This window comes from Ooceraea biroi, chromosome 11 (assembly GCF_003672135.1).
Source record: "Ooceraea biroi isolate clonal line C1 chromosome 11, Obir_v5.4, whole genome shotgun sequence".
NCBI classification, from domain to species: domain Eukaryota; kingdom Metazoa; phylum Arthropoda; class Insecta; order Hymenoptera; family Formicidae; genus Ooceraea; species Ooceraea biroi.
In genome coordinates this window covers 10010936-10027669 of record NC_039516.1, presented here as the reverse complement: position 1 = coordinate 10027669, position 16734 = coordinate 10010936, and the positions used below count along the sequence as shown (strand labels likewise).

The 16734-nt window shown below is 49.8% G+C and overlaps 1 protein-coding gene across 1 annotated transcript in view; it reads left to right on the top strand.

The window, feature by feature from the left end:
• The first annotated feature begins 2810 nt into the window (after positions 1-2810).
• Positions 2811-16734, top strand: part of LOC105278750 — a 29549-nt gene continuing 15625 nt past the window's right edge. Inside the window, exon 1 of the mRNA XM_026973842.1 lies at positions 2811-3473. Within this exon, the coding sequence (XP_026829643.1) occupies positions 3404-3473 (70 nt within the window). The 5' untranslated portion in view covers positions 2811-3403. The remainder of the gene's footprint in view (positions 3474-16734) is intronic.

The window sequence follows — 16734 nt, the reverse complement described above, 5'->3', positions numbered from 1 at the left end:
TCTCGCAGTATTAAAGAGCCGGCCGCGTTATTTGGACAGGCCGCGAAAAACGGGAGAATGTAAGAGAGCGTGGAGCAGATAGAAAGTTGAAAAACCGCAAAAGTCTATCAAGTAACCAAGCGGGATTACCCATTTGGAATTCGTCGGCGGTCGAAATGACCGCTCTCCGCGCGCTTTCGGTGTTAAAGGACCGACTGCGGACGCGTTATTTGGACAACCACGAAAGCTATCGCCGCTAAAAACCGAATAACATAAGACCGGAGCGAACGGGAGTGCAAAAAAGTGCAAAAGTCTATTGGCGCAAGGGGGAAGCGGGGGTGAATTTCATCCGTTTAAAATTGGTCGGTGGTCAGACGCGATCGTTTTCGGTCTTTGCGGCGTCGACAGACCGAACGTCCGTGAACCGAAAGTCCGTGATGTTCACGTAATCGCGAGGGTCGTGAACAGCCGCAACCCCGATGACGCAAGTGCGGAACGGATGAAAGATTACGTAAAACGTAAAGATCGATCGAACTAATGAAACTCGGGCGAAATTCGCTGATCGCCAGCTGAAATGACCGCCTCCCGTTCGCCTATTTCCGGCGTTAAATTACTACCCCTATTTGGACAAGTACGAAAGATCCTTCCGCGGACGCGAGACCGAAGGGATTTAACGCCAGGATTCCGTTACCGGGACAAAGGATTAAAGCTCGATGCACGGACGATCACCGACTAACTTTCGCCTTATCCTCCCATTTCCCGTTTCTCGCCGCAAGCTCACCAGCACTCGCCAAAGTAGTGAGCGGTGGAGCGAGCGCGGGGGCGAGAAACCTGTCAAGTGCAATAACTCGAAATGCGAGAGAAATTCTTTCGCTACGGAACCCCACAGACGCCCCTTCCCGACCGAACGCGAGTGGCTGCACGAAACACCCTTCCTACTACTGCTACGCTTTTTATACTCTTTTTGACGTAACGCGTAGGAAGCCCATTACGACGCTGCAAGCGAGTTGATACCGAGCTTATGGCTCAAATAAGGAATAATACTCATTCCGAGATTTCGCCGCGCGAATGCTACCGCTGTGTACCGGTATATCTGTCTACTGAAGTACCACTCAAGTGAACAGATTAGAAAAGCTACGCCGCAAATGAATTACGTTTATTAAGACAACATTGTCGCTTTCATCCGCGAGAATCGTCTTGAAAATTGTATTACGTTTCGTTAAAACGATTTGCCTCGGTTTGTTATTTTTGCTGTCGACGAATTCAATTCCGCGCCGCATTCAAGCGTACGTTTCACGTAGAAGAATCGCAACCGCAATTAAACAAAGCATACAATGTACTAACGGCGTATAATGAGCGGAAACATCATTTACGCCAAATCCATAGTCGGAGATATCTGATTTCAATTCAATCAGGAGAGACGGAAAAGGAAGAGGGAGATAGATTTGATTTATAAATAAAATATATCTCGGGCCCTGGCAAATGTCACTGGGCGGTCTCACAGGACAATCGCGGGACGATTCTCCTTACACATCCGGTTCAACAATGGAGCAGCGACGTCGTTCGGGCCACTCGGAATTTCGAATTTATGGCGAGAAGCATATTCCATACGGCAGCGTCCAAGAAGCGTACGTATGCCCGCAATTCCCCCATAAATTCGAAAATCTCGAGAGTCGCGCCGGATACTCCCAGAGGGATCGCCGGTCGATCCTATTACCGGGCCACAGGATTAAGCCCGATGTACGGAAGATCGCTCCGGACGATCGCCAACTAACTTCCACGTTATCCTCTCGTCTGCCGACCGTTTTTCCCGCAGCCGAAGCCCGACGTCGCGGTGCGGTGCGGTGCGGTGCGGTGTGATCGGTCGAAAGAGGGACGTCGTCACGATACGCCGGTGGATTCGAGAGGGACGGACGGCCGCCTCCGTCCGCGCTCCTCCGAGCGGAGCGTATTTCGCCAATTTCGTTAGCGCCCGCACGGACGCGCGAGCGCGCTTCCACCCTCCTCCCCGTATACACACTCACACGAATATCTACTTACACGCACACGAGGGTGAGGAACGCGCGCGTAGAGAACGCACTAAAAGAGAGAGGGAGTGAGAGAAAGAGACAGAGACAGACGGAGAGAGAGGGAGAGGAAGAGAGCGAGAGGACCGGCGCTTTCCCCGCTAGAAAGAGAGAGATGGAAGATTTTGCAGCGATCATCGACTTGGAGAACGGCGCAGTCGCCCAGGAACCAACTCGAACTCACTCACCCTGCCCTTCCCCGCCATTCGCCTCCTCCACCTCTTCCTCCTCCGCTTCCTCCTCCTCCTCCACCCATATCCCCGAACCCCCTCGAACCTCCGCCCGATCGTTCTGTCCTGCTCCCGCGCACTTTCCACCCCGCGCTGCCAGGTGGTCTTCCACCCTTCTCGAGCGCCGCCGCCACTATCGGCACAACCACCACCACCGCCACAACCACTGCCATCATCTCCACCACCACCACAGTCGGCAGCGGTACCAGCAGCAGCACCAGCAGCAGCAGCAGTAGCAGTAGCAACAGCAGCAGCAGCAGCACCAGCACTGCCGTCGCTACCACCTCCTCGACTTCGTCGCGTCTCTCTCTTTCTCTCTCTCCCTCTGTCACTCTCTTCCCCTGCCCCTTTCCCTCCGTCTCTCTCGCCCTCTCTCTTTCCATTCCTCTCCTTTCCCGCCCGCCCTCTCGATTCTCCGCCGTTCCGACCCTCATCGCGCGCGCCTCGGCGCCTCCGTCCTCCTCCGGTGCCGATGCCGCAGTACCGACTGCTTTCCGCGGAAGGTGGAAACCCGTGTAACGCGGCCGTATATAGATTTTCAATTAGTTAAAGGCCAGCAGCATAGGAAATTATGTGCCGCGTGTCGTCGTGAGTCGCCGCGAGTATTTGAAAGATTCGCCGTCATCATCGTCATCGATCCCGGATCCCGGATTGCATACGGTGTGTCCTGCGACGCGCGTCTGGCCGCGTGCGTCTCGCGCGCGGGTACCGTGCCGCGTCGCGACGCGTCTCGCGCGCGTGCTGGTCCCGTCTGTCAACCAGCCAGCGCGGAAAGATCGATCTCCCATCGGCGGTCTCTCTCTACGTTTTCGGGACATCCGGAGTGGAACGTGTACGTTCGCCGAGTGTTTACCAGGATCACGTTGTGGACTCGTTACTTCCCCCCGTTCCGCCTTGCCTCCGCCTCTTCCCCGCGCGCAACCCCCTTGATCCTGTACGAGGAGCGATGACTCGTCGCCAGTGACGACGGCCACGGGAGTTAGGAGACAGGTCGATCTCCTGCCCTGTGTACCTGGCCTGCCACGTCGCACCGCGCCGCTCCGCTTCGCTCCGCGCCGAGCAGCGCGTCATCATCGCCGGGACATCCCCGGCGATCTTCGAGAACCAGAGTCACTCGCGGGAGCGAGGATGCTGCGCGCGGTCTTCGCCGTCTTGCTGCCACGGCTCCTCGTACTGACGTCGCTGCTGATTCACTCAGGTACGCGCGAGTAATCCTCGCGGATTCCCCGCGTACGAAGCGTATTTCGCGAGCATGTATCCCGTGTCCGTACATAGAACTAAGAGCGCAATCGAGAGTCGCGCGATTCAGCAAAGCGGTGTACTCGTGCGGATTCTCAACGTCGGTATTCATAAAAGAGTTTTGAGAAACGAGAACTAATCGGACAAAGATCTTTCTCATCTAGCGAGAATGCGAAAACAGTAGATCGCGCGTATTATGAGATTTCAGAATCATGCAGAACTCCGTAGAAGCTTCAAGACAAATAGTGCACTTATATAAATCAGAGAAAGAATTTTGGTCTTTTCGAAATTACGATTACACAATAAGATTTTAGCAGAAGTATGAAAAATATGTATTAAAAATGTCCTAGCGGAGCTGATTATTATTGCGAATTAGCGTCGAGACAAATATGACAAATACGACGAATCTGCACGAATAAAGCTTTTATAAGAGACATCAAAATCCACTTTTCGCGGCATGCGTGCGCGTTTGACGTGCCAGGCATATTTCGACTGTTCGGCCCAAGTTCAATAAAAGTGCATGAATCGCCGTTGATTCGTGAGTTAAATCACCGTCACATATACTATTACATGTACTGTAAAAATAACTGAACTGTTTTGTCCGCGATCAGCGACTGTCCATTATATGACAAGTGAATTAGTAAATTAACGGACCCGCTAATACGCAGCGTAAATTTCACAATTATTCTGAAATCACCCGATTAAATCGTCGACAAAGGGAAAAGCGGATATACACGTATATCGATGCATACCGTGCGCACGACTTGTCTAACGCTCGCGCGCGTGCAAAATGCAACGTGACATGGAGGGATAAAAACCAGAAGAATAAAAGCTAGACGAATAAAAGCTAGTACACAAAGCGCCATGCATTTATGTATATCTATGCAAAGCGCCGGGAATAACAATATCTAGTCGCGTACCAAACATCGGAGACCTTCGATCGCGATAAATAGAAAAGAATTGTTGCCAGACGAAATAATTCAATTACGATCGCAGTCACCGCATCGCCAAACGACAGCATCTCCAAGGATCGAACGGAATTTAATTGAACGCATCTCGGTTTACGGAATCAATAAAAGTTTGCGCGAACCGTCCCGCTTACATTAATGACGGTCAGTTAGAAAAATCTCGCGCCGCGTTCTCGACTTTTTGCTCGCACTATATCGTCCAATCAAAGCTGCGGTGTTTCACTTCGAAATTAGTTCGCTGGTTTAACTCTTCCGTCTGCTATCGAGCGCATTTTTAGTATCCACGACGAAACTTTGTTTTAAGTTCGTACTTAATTAAAACATCCGCAACGCGATCGGCGAGGCACGGCCGCCGCCGCGTCTTTACCGATGAAATAGTGAGTTCGTGGAGGGTATAACTACTGTTTGCCAATCGGTCGAGATAATGGAACGGTCGGCGGCTACTTCGAACAAACCATTGTCGTCCGGAAATCACCTCTTCACGCCTCACGCCTCGCCTCGCACATCGATTATTATAAACAAGGCTATTACAGGCCGAGATTATCGCGGACGGAATTGCAGTCTCCTCGGCCGTTTTCAGCGTTCTTCCTTTCTTGAATATTAGTCCGTTGAACCCATTTTTGAACCCAGAATAATCGTATTTTTGGCTCGTGCAGAGCCGCGAGATTTCGTTGCAAACTCGAGATTGTTATATTCTACACGCTCGATAAGCTCGGCGTGACGCGGGCGTCTCTTCGTGCACGCGGCGCCGAATTTGCGGAGAGTATAGTCAGCTGTTTGTGAATCGGCGGGAGCGCAGGGTAATGGAACGATCGACAGGCTCAAACAGCGATTATCCTTCGGGAATTACCCCTTTCAGCTCGCAATTGTGCATCGGCCACGGGAATGAACCCACGCGATTTAGCGCGTCTTACCGCGCCGATCGGTCGATCGTTTAGTCACTCGCTAAACGCGCATTGTCATGTGACATTCGTATAACGGTAATTAAAATTTCTGCGGACGCCACCACGTTTCTCGTCTACCTGTGACTATCTATAATCGGCCAATTACCGTGCCGCACTCTGTCTTGTTTGTCGTGCAGCGATATGTACACCCGGGATTCCACCGGCGTTTTAAAGTACGCCGACCCCGCACGAGGTGCATTTGCAAATTATTATTATTATTATTATTATTATTATCGCGTGTTTGCGCAAATTAACATATCGCAGCCGCGCACACTTTTCGATGGTATGCCTGGCCGGTTATCGGATGACCGGACTGTTTGTACAAATGTTTTTGCTGCATTACATATTCCGGATTTACATATCGCGCATCCGCGTGGAAAACTTTGCTCATCTTTAGATATCCGCTGTGTAAAGAGGAGAATCGAACGAACCTAATTTGCCACGGAATAATAACTCCAAAGCTGATATGTATATAATCCCCAATGAAATATATAAAGCGTCATAAATACATATGGAGTACGCAGTATAGAACATTCGATCCGGAATAACAGGATATCATTTATTCATTTCGAGAATCAAAAAATTCTTAATTTCGGACCGCTCGTCAAGAACGGAAACGGCGAATCGAATATTTATGGGCATTTAACCTTCGTGTCGTCCCGCGCCGCGAGGCATCAGCCAATGTTCTCACAGCGAATCGACCGTTCTCGAAATCCCCGTGAAATCCGCGTGGCAGGGAGCCTAAGCAACGCAGGCGACCGAAAAAATAACGCGCATTTTCATCCCGGCCAACAAGCGTCGCGAATTATTCAAAGTATTTCATACCGGAACGGATCGCGGAAATTTTATTCGCGCACAGGGTGCCGAGGGAAAGAAAAAAAAGGAAGAAACACCCGCGCATTTAACTGCCGCGCGCCCGCGCCTCGTCAAATGCATAAACTCGCTGCCTGCATTAGCACGCGCGCGCGCGCTCGAGGCGCGACGTCGCGTAAAAACGTCAGGACGAATGCAACTCCGCTTCGCCAACCTCGGTAACGGGACGCGACGATTAGGAAGTTTGAATTCTCAGAGACACTCGGAAGCATCGACGGCAGCGCTTGGCGATCGACCGGTCAACGCAAGCGAGTCCCGAATCCGAAGTTAAATCGAGTTTGAACTTTAAACCGCGATCGCGGCACTGGAACCAGACCCGACGGTGGCAAAGTGTGCGAGGCCGAGAGTTAACGCTCGCTACCGCGGGTTGCCCGTTGCCGAAACCGAAAGAGAACACGACTTCTCGCTTATCGTCGTCGCTTGGGCCACTTCGCGGGCGACGATCTCCTTTTGCCCGTCCGGATAGGACAACGACGGCGACGACGAGTCCTTGGAGAACGTTTTCCAATCAGGATCGACGACGGCGACGACGACGATGGTGCGATCGTGTAAAGCAATCTGCAACGTCCCTCGTACCGGGAAACTCGCTCGGGATCGGCAGCTCGCGCTCGCGAAACGGTATCACGATGGCTCGTTAACTCAAGTACCATAATTGGCTCGATTCCCAATAAAACCTGGCGAACGGAACTCGACTTCTGTACTACAGCTCCCGTTTAAATAAAACAATACGCACGCACGCCGGCATTTTGCTCTCCGCCTTCTGCCTTCTCGCCCTCGTCCCGCTGTTTTCGCGTCCGCTTCCTGTTCCGTCTTGTACTCGAATCACCACGTAAATCGAAGATACTACGTTTTTTATCATCCGCGCACCGCGTGCAGCGACGCGCATAATTTAATATGTAAATCGCCCGGCTAACTTAATTACGTTCGGGCAAGATTTATTAGTTTGCCACGAGCGTCTCTCGTTATTCCTCGCGCGGGATCTGACGTTTCCCAGGACCTTGTAACCAACGTGCACGAAAATATAAAAATTCAGGTGCGTTGGCGCAAGATTTTCGTTACTTCACAAGTACAGCCGATACTGCACTTTTGTAAAACTCGAATTTCAAACGTTCTATCAAGTCCAAGAATTACTTGATAAAGTTCATTTATTCAGTTTTATTCATTCCTCGTTAGAAACGAGAATCTGACTTCGTCCGAAATGTAGAATGAAATTTCATATGATTTCTAATGTGGAGGATTTCCTCTCTCTCTCTCTCTCTCATCCTCTACCTTTTCCCCTTGCTCTCATTTTCAGACAGCTTTGACAATCTCCATTTTTCTTTAATTCGAAATGAATCTTCCCGTTTATCTGTTCCCTATTCTTCTTACATACTCGTTTTATCCAGAGATGACAGTCATATAAATCGATAGCGGGTGTCGCGGACAAAAGAGAGAAAATGGGGGAGAAGAGAGGGAGCTTTGTTTAATAATCGTCTCATAATCTCGAATCTCCACGGTACGTGATCACGCACGTTGCCGCTCCCGTCGTTGTCGGAAGATAACAAAGCGTGTGCGCATTGTATTTTTTTATTCGCGACGTATGTATATCACGCGTGCTGTTTCGCATGCAGCGTACTCTAGAGCAAAAGAGATAGAGAGAAAGAGGAAGAGAGGCTAGAGAGAGAATTAAAATAAACAGAATCACTTGTCGGAATAATTCTGCTTATCACTCTCTCCGCATGCACCGTTCAGATTTCGCGATACGCGGGCGTGGCTAAATAAAATAAAAAAAGAATAAAGTGAAAAAGAGGAAAAAGAGCGCGGCACATCGGGCACATCGACGTGTGCCCCGTTTCCGGTTCTACTCGTCGTAGGCGCGATCTCGCGCCCGGTAATCCACCGTGATACGCGCTTTAACACTCGGCACGACGCGCATTTCTCCCGCGGCCGACGCGTATTTCTCCAGTTTCGGACTTATTTTACGACCAGGGGGTACAATTTGCCTCCAGGAGGCAGTAAATTCTTTTATCTACCCGGCTGCCCTCCGCCCCGCTGCCCCGCCCTGCCGCTGCCTCTAATTTCATATTATTCGAGCGCGGAAAACGCGAAAAAGTATCGCGATGCCCCGGATAACGGGCGCGTGTAACCGTTTAACACGCCCATTCGCCCCGAACGATTAACACCACGGCGTCCGCGGACGTATCTTCCCTCTCCCCCACACGTGTTTTCTGATATGCAAATACACATAATTTTACCGCCGCTCTGTCTCGGCTCACGTCCGTATCGCGAGTTACGGGCTTCGAGTTACTCGGCACTTCGTTCGCGAGTCCCAAGCGCACCGTCAAACGGCGGGGGCGCGTTCACGGAGCGTAAAATAATCGCATAATTTTTGCGCCTGAGAAATGCGCTTCGGCTCGCCGAAAAATTCCCGAAACGGTTCTCCGCGGTGTCTGCGCTGTACGCGGCACAAAATATTTCTCAAGAGAGGTTTACTGTTTTTTGTAAGAGACACGGAATATCGCGAGATTATTAGACAGTGCACCGAGATTGCTTATAATTATTGTGTACGTGTTTCGTTTGCTGACCTCGGGCGGGGGGGGGGGGGGGAGGGGGTTGTTGGCGGACGGCGATAGAACGTTGCACAAACCGTTCCTTCTCGCGGGCCATTAATTACACACGCGAAGCAAATCTATCGGAAGGCATTATCATCGCGGCACGTCAAAATTATGTACTTACCCAGGCATCCCCCGCTGTTTGCGGGGGTGGGTAAGGGGAAGCCCTGTTCCGCGCCGTGATTAATTACGGCAACTCGATCGTTTTATCACTTTTTACGCTCGTCGGGAAGCATTATACCGTGTAACGTTATACGAGGCGTCCGGACGAAGGCGAAGCCCGTCGATGAAACACGTAATTGCGTTCTCCCTTCCGGCTTTTACCCTTTCTTATGGAACAACCGATTGCATCTTTCTATCTTGCGTTTTTAAATTCAACTTTCGCGTTTTAAAGCGGGCTTACACCGCCTTCGATAGCCGCGTGTTCCTCGCGACGCCGGTGTTCGCTTGTGCACGCCTGGTTGACTTCGGCGGATCCTTTCCTTCGGTCTCGAGCCCTTATTGCACGGGAAATTCCAATATTTGTGTGCCTGTGCAGGAAAAACAGCGCGCACGGACGAGGCCGCGCACGGTGCAGCGGCGTGCGAGAGCAAGCGAGCAGATAAAATAATAATCCAGCGGCAACGATCGCGACTCCTCTGCCGGTTCCCCCCCTGCCCCCTTCCCACGATGAGAGAGATCCGACTGATACGTCGGATTTTCTCCCGCAACCCTGTATTACGGGATCGCGGCGAGTTTAATTTGTAAATGGTTACAGTCCGTGGAGCGCGCACGCACTCCGGATATTAAAATAATCACGCGCTCGAATAGACTAATAACACATAATATGAGTAATAATGGAACTAATGCGGCATATGCATTTCAATTACAAATATTCCGCGCGCGCGCGCTCAAGCCGCGTCGCCCCGCTTGAATAGACGCCACGACACGGTCATCCGAAAGCCTCGGCGAAACGGATCACCGGATAATTTTCGGATCTGAAACGCGTCCTTTTTTTTCTTCCGCGAGGAAGCCGCGTAAAAGTGCGGCAGAGGAACCGTTTAATAAATCACGATCGATCTTGTCGTTGGACGGATCAGCGCAACGGCAGACGAAAACGGCCGCGGCCCAGGAAATCCATTTGAATAAACACAGAAATGTGACTCGACGTACATCTCGTTGTCTGCCTCGAGGATCGCGCAACAACGGGATTTCCTAAAATCTGGAAGTCTCCGGAGGTGTAGTTACGGATTAACGCCCGCGCTCGGCTGCGAACGAATTTATAATCTCACCGGCGATACATTCAGCGGCAGCAGCAGCACCGGCAGCAGGGATTAATCCTCGCATTACGGCCTGATTTACAGCGCTAAATCACGCGCGCGTGAGCGCTCGTTGGGTGCTCCACGGTTTTCGGGATTGAGATTCGGATGGATCAGCGCGCGAACACCAAGAGAAGGACGTGGATAAATAAATATCTCACTCACCGGTCTGCGCCGTTGTCACCCTCGTCGTCGCCACCGCCGACGTCGTCGTTCCCGGCGCCGTTGCTGCTGCGTCGTCATTCTCCTCCAGTCTTCCACTACACTTCGCCAATTGCGTTTAATTAAATCGACCGTGTCCGCGTCAGTCACGAGCACGCGCTACCCTGAACGTGCCGCGTCACGTCGCGCGAGGGAGAACGCCGTCGTCGCTCGATGAGCCAAAAAGATACAAGAGCCGGTAATGACAAATGTTTCATTAGCGCGAACGGGACAAGTTTGCAAAATGCGGAATAATGCCGCGGAAAGGGGAAAGGCCCGAGGGTCACGATACGTGCACCTACACACACGCACGTACTATACGCGCGCGCGCGCGACATTTCTCTCGTCGGGACGGAGAAGCCGCGACAATCGTCGCCCGCTTTTATCCAATTTATTTCCCGCGCGTGCACGAGCGGCTTAAACGCGTACGCGGCTTTGCATTTACATGCGAGAGGAAGCTCCGGAGATTTGTTCGCGTCTTAGGGCAAGCGACGGCCCTCTCCGCCACCCTTACGGGGCATGCATCTTGCGCGTATGAGACCGCTAAATAAAATCGTGGCGCGCACGGTCTCTCACCCTGCGCGCGCGAGGGAGATGGATCGCGAGGACGAGAAACGTAAAACGAGGGAGCAACGGATTTTCCCTCTGAGATACTCGGGTGTCAGAAGCACGAGGAAAACACGAGGAAAACATGAGGAAAAGGTTGTTTGTCCCGATACCGATGGAGGACGAAGTTGGGTGCCTTCGAGTTTACTGACGATTGAGCACTCGCCACGTCTCGCCGCGATTACGACGAGCGGCGCATAGCCCAACCGCGTCTCGTCGCACCCCGCATTAATATCGCGATTCTGCCCGATGAACAGTTTAACGGCCGCATAAAACCGTCGTCGTCATCGCCATCGCCGTCTACCGTCTCAAAGAGGTTCGTTAGTGCCCGATTCAATAGTGGCGAAAAATAAACGAGACCCACCCGGGTGCTTAAGGTCCACGGTAGACGGAAATCGATTTTGGAACTCCGACAGATTAACAATTCAATCGACTTCGCGATTGCTACCGGCTCGCAATCGTTTCCCCTCCGGTGGAGCAGGGTAATCTCAGAAATTGTTTATCCTTTCGGTGCGCCGCGGAAAATTGTACGTGGTGCCGAGTACGAGGCTACGGGTACGCTCGGAATCGAGCCTGAAACACGCAATGCACGGAGACGGAGAGGTAGAATTACATTTCGCGTACGTCACACGACGGCGATAAACGTCCGCCTCCGGATAAAACGTATGAAAAACTGCACGAAACGTTACGAGGGTCGGCACTGCGGTAAGTCGACGAGCGATGTAAACAATTCGATCAGCTGTTTTGTAACACGAAAAATGAACGGCTATCCATTCGCTTTATTGTGCAACGTTTTACCAAGCCGATTCTGCGTTCCGTATTTTTCTCTGGCACGTACGTGTTTTTTTTCTATGCATTTAATCACATTGTTGCCAATCAACCGCGCGACGTGCACGAGAGCTAAACGAAAGCTATCGGCAGTAAATCACGATGGTATTACGATCACTTTATCGCTCATTGAGGAATAAAAAAGAGCGCTTTGCCAACCAGGCGGCGGAGAAATGTCTGATGGAATCGCGCGGCATATCACCGGTCGTGTTATTCTGACGTTGCGATATTTTTCCCGGTTGCGATAATTAACATAGGATCACACGTATGCGCTCATCCGTTACGGAAAAATGTTTTCGCGTCACCGCGCGCGATAACAGATTCCTCGTTTTTTACTCTAGGTATCATTTCGCGCTGAGCGTGGGATTTAAATTCAGGGGGCGCGAATATCAACCGGTAAAATCGAGGCTAGACCGTCGCGCATATTTTACTCGCGCCATTGATTCTCTTTCTGTCTCTCTGTTTTTCTCTCTCTCGTGCGATATTTTAGGAAAATAACAAGGCAACATACGGCGAGGATCAATTATCGGGTTCAAGGAGCAGCAGCAGCAGCAACGATGGCAATGGGGACGGCGGCGGCGGCGGCATCGGGAATAGCGTATACCGCGGGTACCGGTATTGAATTTATCGCAGCAGCTTATTTCCGCCGGCTGAAAGGAATATTTATACGGGCATGGGCTAATTTATCTCGCAAGGCGTTTTATCGGCCATGCTCGATCGGACATTCGTGAGCGGATTTTATTTCCCTCCTTGCGACCACGAGTCTTGCGCGCGATACCAACAAAGTGATTCTCAAACGTGCCTCTCACCTCCCTTAAAACGAACACGATCTTGACAAGATCGCGCAAAGCGTACGGAAAAGTGAAACACGATCGGACACGAAACGATCGTACACGCGACGATAACGCGATCCGATATCCGCGCGTATATGTGCGCCTGATAAGACGACGCATACGAGGTGGTTAAAAAGAAAAGAAAAAATCCCGTGCTTCGAAAAGAGCAAGTTCAATTTCGAGCGTGCAGGTACGTAGACGCTAAAAGTCCACGCGATTAAAATTTCACGCGGGCTTTCGTGCTTCAGAGGAATCCTACTCCGAAGCTCGGAGATTAACTAAGTGCGGCTGCCACGCGAGGAAGTCCTCAAAACCTAATGACGGCCACGTGAAAAATCTACTGCACCTTAGTTCTTATTATGAAATAAGGACCGCCAAGTTCTCCCGCGGTAGTGCCCTGCGATATTTCTTCCCGCGACTGTAGGTACGCCATAGGTACTTTAACTTGAGCCATTTCTCGAGCGGAGAACGCTCCGCTTCGTGTAATGCTTTTTCACGCTCCGGCGAAAAATACACGACCGCGACGGCCGATCCGATAAATCTTTTCTCACTGACAGTCCTTTGTACTCTTGTAATTCATTCGCGGGCCCGCATCCGTATCAATTTGCGCGGACGCGTAACAAATACGATGATTTTTCGAGGGACCAATTCGCCAGCGCGCACGGGGAGAAGAGCGCCGGAAGAAAACGAAGGAGCTTCGGCTATCGCTGTCGGCTCGCGCGCCACTTAAACTTGACCCTTTAAAAAATTGCCCCGGTCCTTCCGGTGGTCACGGCCGCCGCGAATTTCAGCCGTGAAGAATAACGAGAAACCGCATAATGATGATTATGCGTTTGTGTACGCGAGCAGGAGCCATAAATATTCAGCACGTCGCGGTTCGTGAACATTTTAACCCTCTGCCGATCGCACGCGGCGTGCATGCGTATATTTTGACGGCTGGGATTATATCGTGAGCTGCATTGAGCACAACCGATCGTTGAAGGTGACCGATTAAATATTCATACGCCTGGTAATTGCTCGATCTGCGATTCGAAATTGTCTCGGTGACAGAGCGAGAGAGACAGACAGGCAGACAGACAGAAAAAGAGAAAGACAGAAAAGACAAAGAGAGAGAAAGGTAAAAGCAAATTTCATGCGGGTATCGCATTCAACATCGATATCGCTATAATCTTTATAATTTTCAATCAGGCAATTAATATCATCAAAGATGGGCGTTTAATAAACGATTTAGATTGTAATAACGCTATTTTTCAGACATTTCTCATTATGCGGTATTATTTTAAAAATAGCCCGCTCTCATTTATGTTTTCCGCTTGTTTTCACAAACAACTTTGCCAACAATATATATTGTAAGTAAATATTGACTGGTTAGAATATACTTCTGCTTGGAAAAATGTTGAAATAATTGCTCGCGCGCCATGCTTCATTACTGTCCGAATTTTTAATGTTATTTGTTAATTATAATTTTCATATATATACGTAACGTGAGATATTTAATTTGAGATATTTAATTATGTAATTTAACTAATACAACTTTATCATTTTTTTAATAGAACGCTTTTTGAATGATATAAATTGATTCACAGTGAAATTTCCGGGATTGCAACGCAATTAATTAAATTAATAAATGATTTGAATACACTCGGAAATTAATACAATAATGTAAAAGCAAATTTTTATCGACAAATTTTCCATTACATTAATATTTTAAGATATAATAAGATTTTCTAATAATCATGAATGGTCTTCGTATCACTGTTATATTTGTCATTTTTAGCAATATAAAATATAAATCGTTATATTAGGAATTATTATTTGCAGAATATCACTAATAGCGCGGACATAACGCCACATAACTCGCGAATTCTCGATACACGTCTTCTTCTTTCAACGGTCGACCGCAAAGTGAGTTTTTTTGTATTTGTATTTGGAATGTCCGTTTTTATTGATTCGCCAGAACCAGCAACACATGTATATATACATTAGGCAAACAAAATGTGCGCAAGCAATAAGAATATATTTATACATGTATATTCCTTGAAGTTCATACATCACATCCCACAGATACACATACATATGTAAGGAAATTTTGCCACAGTTGTGTATATATCGGAAAATGATACATTAGCTGCGCATTTCCCTCAGATCGTTCGAAAAGCTACGCGGCGCTAAAGTTTGTTCTCTGGAAATAGAATACGGTTACGGATTCTATTCTGCTAGCCGACACCATCATTTCACTGGCGATACGGACGAAACAGCGAGAAATAAAACGCCTTCTCGGATTCCTTTATCCCGTTAATCTTGTCGCGTTTTACGCGTTCGCGATACGGAACACAGCAGGAAGATGAGAGATGAGGAGCCGGGAGTAAAGGAGGTGCTTATTGCGCGTAGCGCAGCCTTCCTTAGTTCCGCTAACGCACCGTTCAAACCTGGCAGTGTCACGACCGATAAATAAGACTCGCAATCTTTTTCGCCAGTCAGGATACAACGAAAGCAAAAAGTCGTAGGGCGTATCAGGTGCGGGACAAGATTGCAACAGGGAAACTTACACCTGGTGCGCTTGGAAATTCGACTCCGGTTTACCCCCGTCGCGGTCAGACGCGTATATTTCCCCGATATTTCCCAGGATTTTCTCTCGACGCCCGTCCGCCCGTAAACACACGCTCGAGAGATGAAACAAACGTCGCATGTATGACGCATATACCGAAAAATGACCTATACCTCCACGTGTGATTCTTCACTCGGGAGCGGCGAGATGTAAAATAGTGGAGGAGGAGGAAACGGCACGATACTTTTCAAATGATTTTTGCAATTGCGGAAAATGAAACTTTTATTCCACGAGGTACGTAACTCTCACGTCCAACTAGTTTTTAATAGAACGTTCTCTACGGTGAAATACGACGTGAAATATGGCTTTAAATAGAAATATGGAAACGTGACTTTGAATAGAATAACTTTTCAGCTAGGAAAGAACATTCACTACGGATTTTAAAGAAATTCGCACGGCTGAAGGATTCGGCGATCCGATCCGAGACATTCTACGTACACGTAAACGCGTCCCAACATCGTCACGGAATACGCGACAAATATGCGACAAATAGACGCGACGAATGCACGAAAGGGGATTGATTTCGTTCCACGATCGCGATAATTCGCGTGCTCGTTTAGCCCGTTCGCGTTGCACGCGTTTCAAGCCCCTAACGAAGTACGCCGTACGACACGTGAAAGAAAAAAAATTAATTGCCTTTAATAATAGGATTCGTCGACGCTCTCGGGGAGGGTGCTGGGCTGCGGTGCTCGCGATACCTCCCGCGTTGCGTGACCCTGATGCTTATCGAATCAATGACAATGCGTGCGTGCACAACGCGCGCGCCAACAGCCGCGATAACGGCGCGATATAAATGGCAATCTCATCCCGCCCGGTCCGCTCATTAGCGCATTTACTACGAGACTCATCGTGATCCCGGTGAAATTTTCAACGCCGCTGACACGGACGCGGTCAACGCGACCGTCGCGTTCGGTTCGGAGCACCGGTCAGCGGGAAGAACTAATTAATGACGTGGGTGCGCCGTGTTTGTAAAGAAGGCGCATCTCGCAGGCCCTCGACGCGGCCGGGTATCGCGCGACTAAAGCAGCTGGGATGATTAGAGAGCATCGCGCGCCGCGGAAAGAATTTTGACGAGCGCGTCCCGGCTTCATTACGCGCGCGGCGTGCTCGACCGCAATTACGCGACGAGAATGTGCGGGTATTTGTAATTCGGTTACAGCGTCGCGCGTACACGTTTATACACAGGACGGATCCCGGGCCTCGTCCGACAATTTTTCGCGAGCTCGTGCAGCCGGTGCATCCTCCTCGCAGAAAAATTGGAGCGTTCCGCAAGCCGGACGCGCGTTGCAGGAGTTTTCAATTTGTAACGTTATGTATATACGCGGTGTATGTGTGTATCTTGGCAATCGTGCTTCAAATTAAACCTCTCTTCAATTAAAATCTCCGCGAAAAATTGGCCGCAAGCGAGATACCTATCTCGAAATGGAAAATCCCCGCGGTTTCAATTTAAAAACAGCTGGCGCTCTTCTC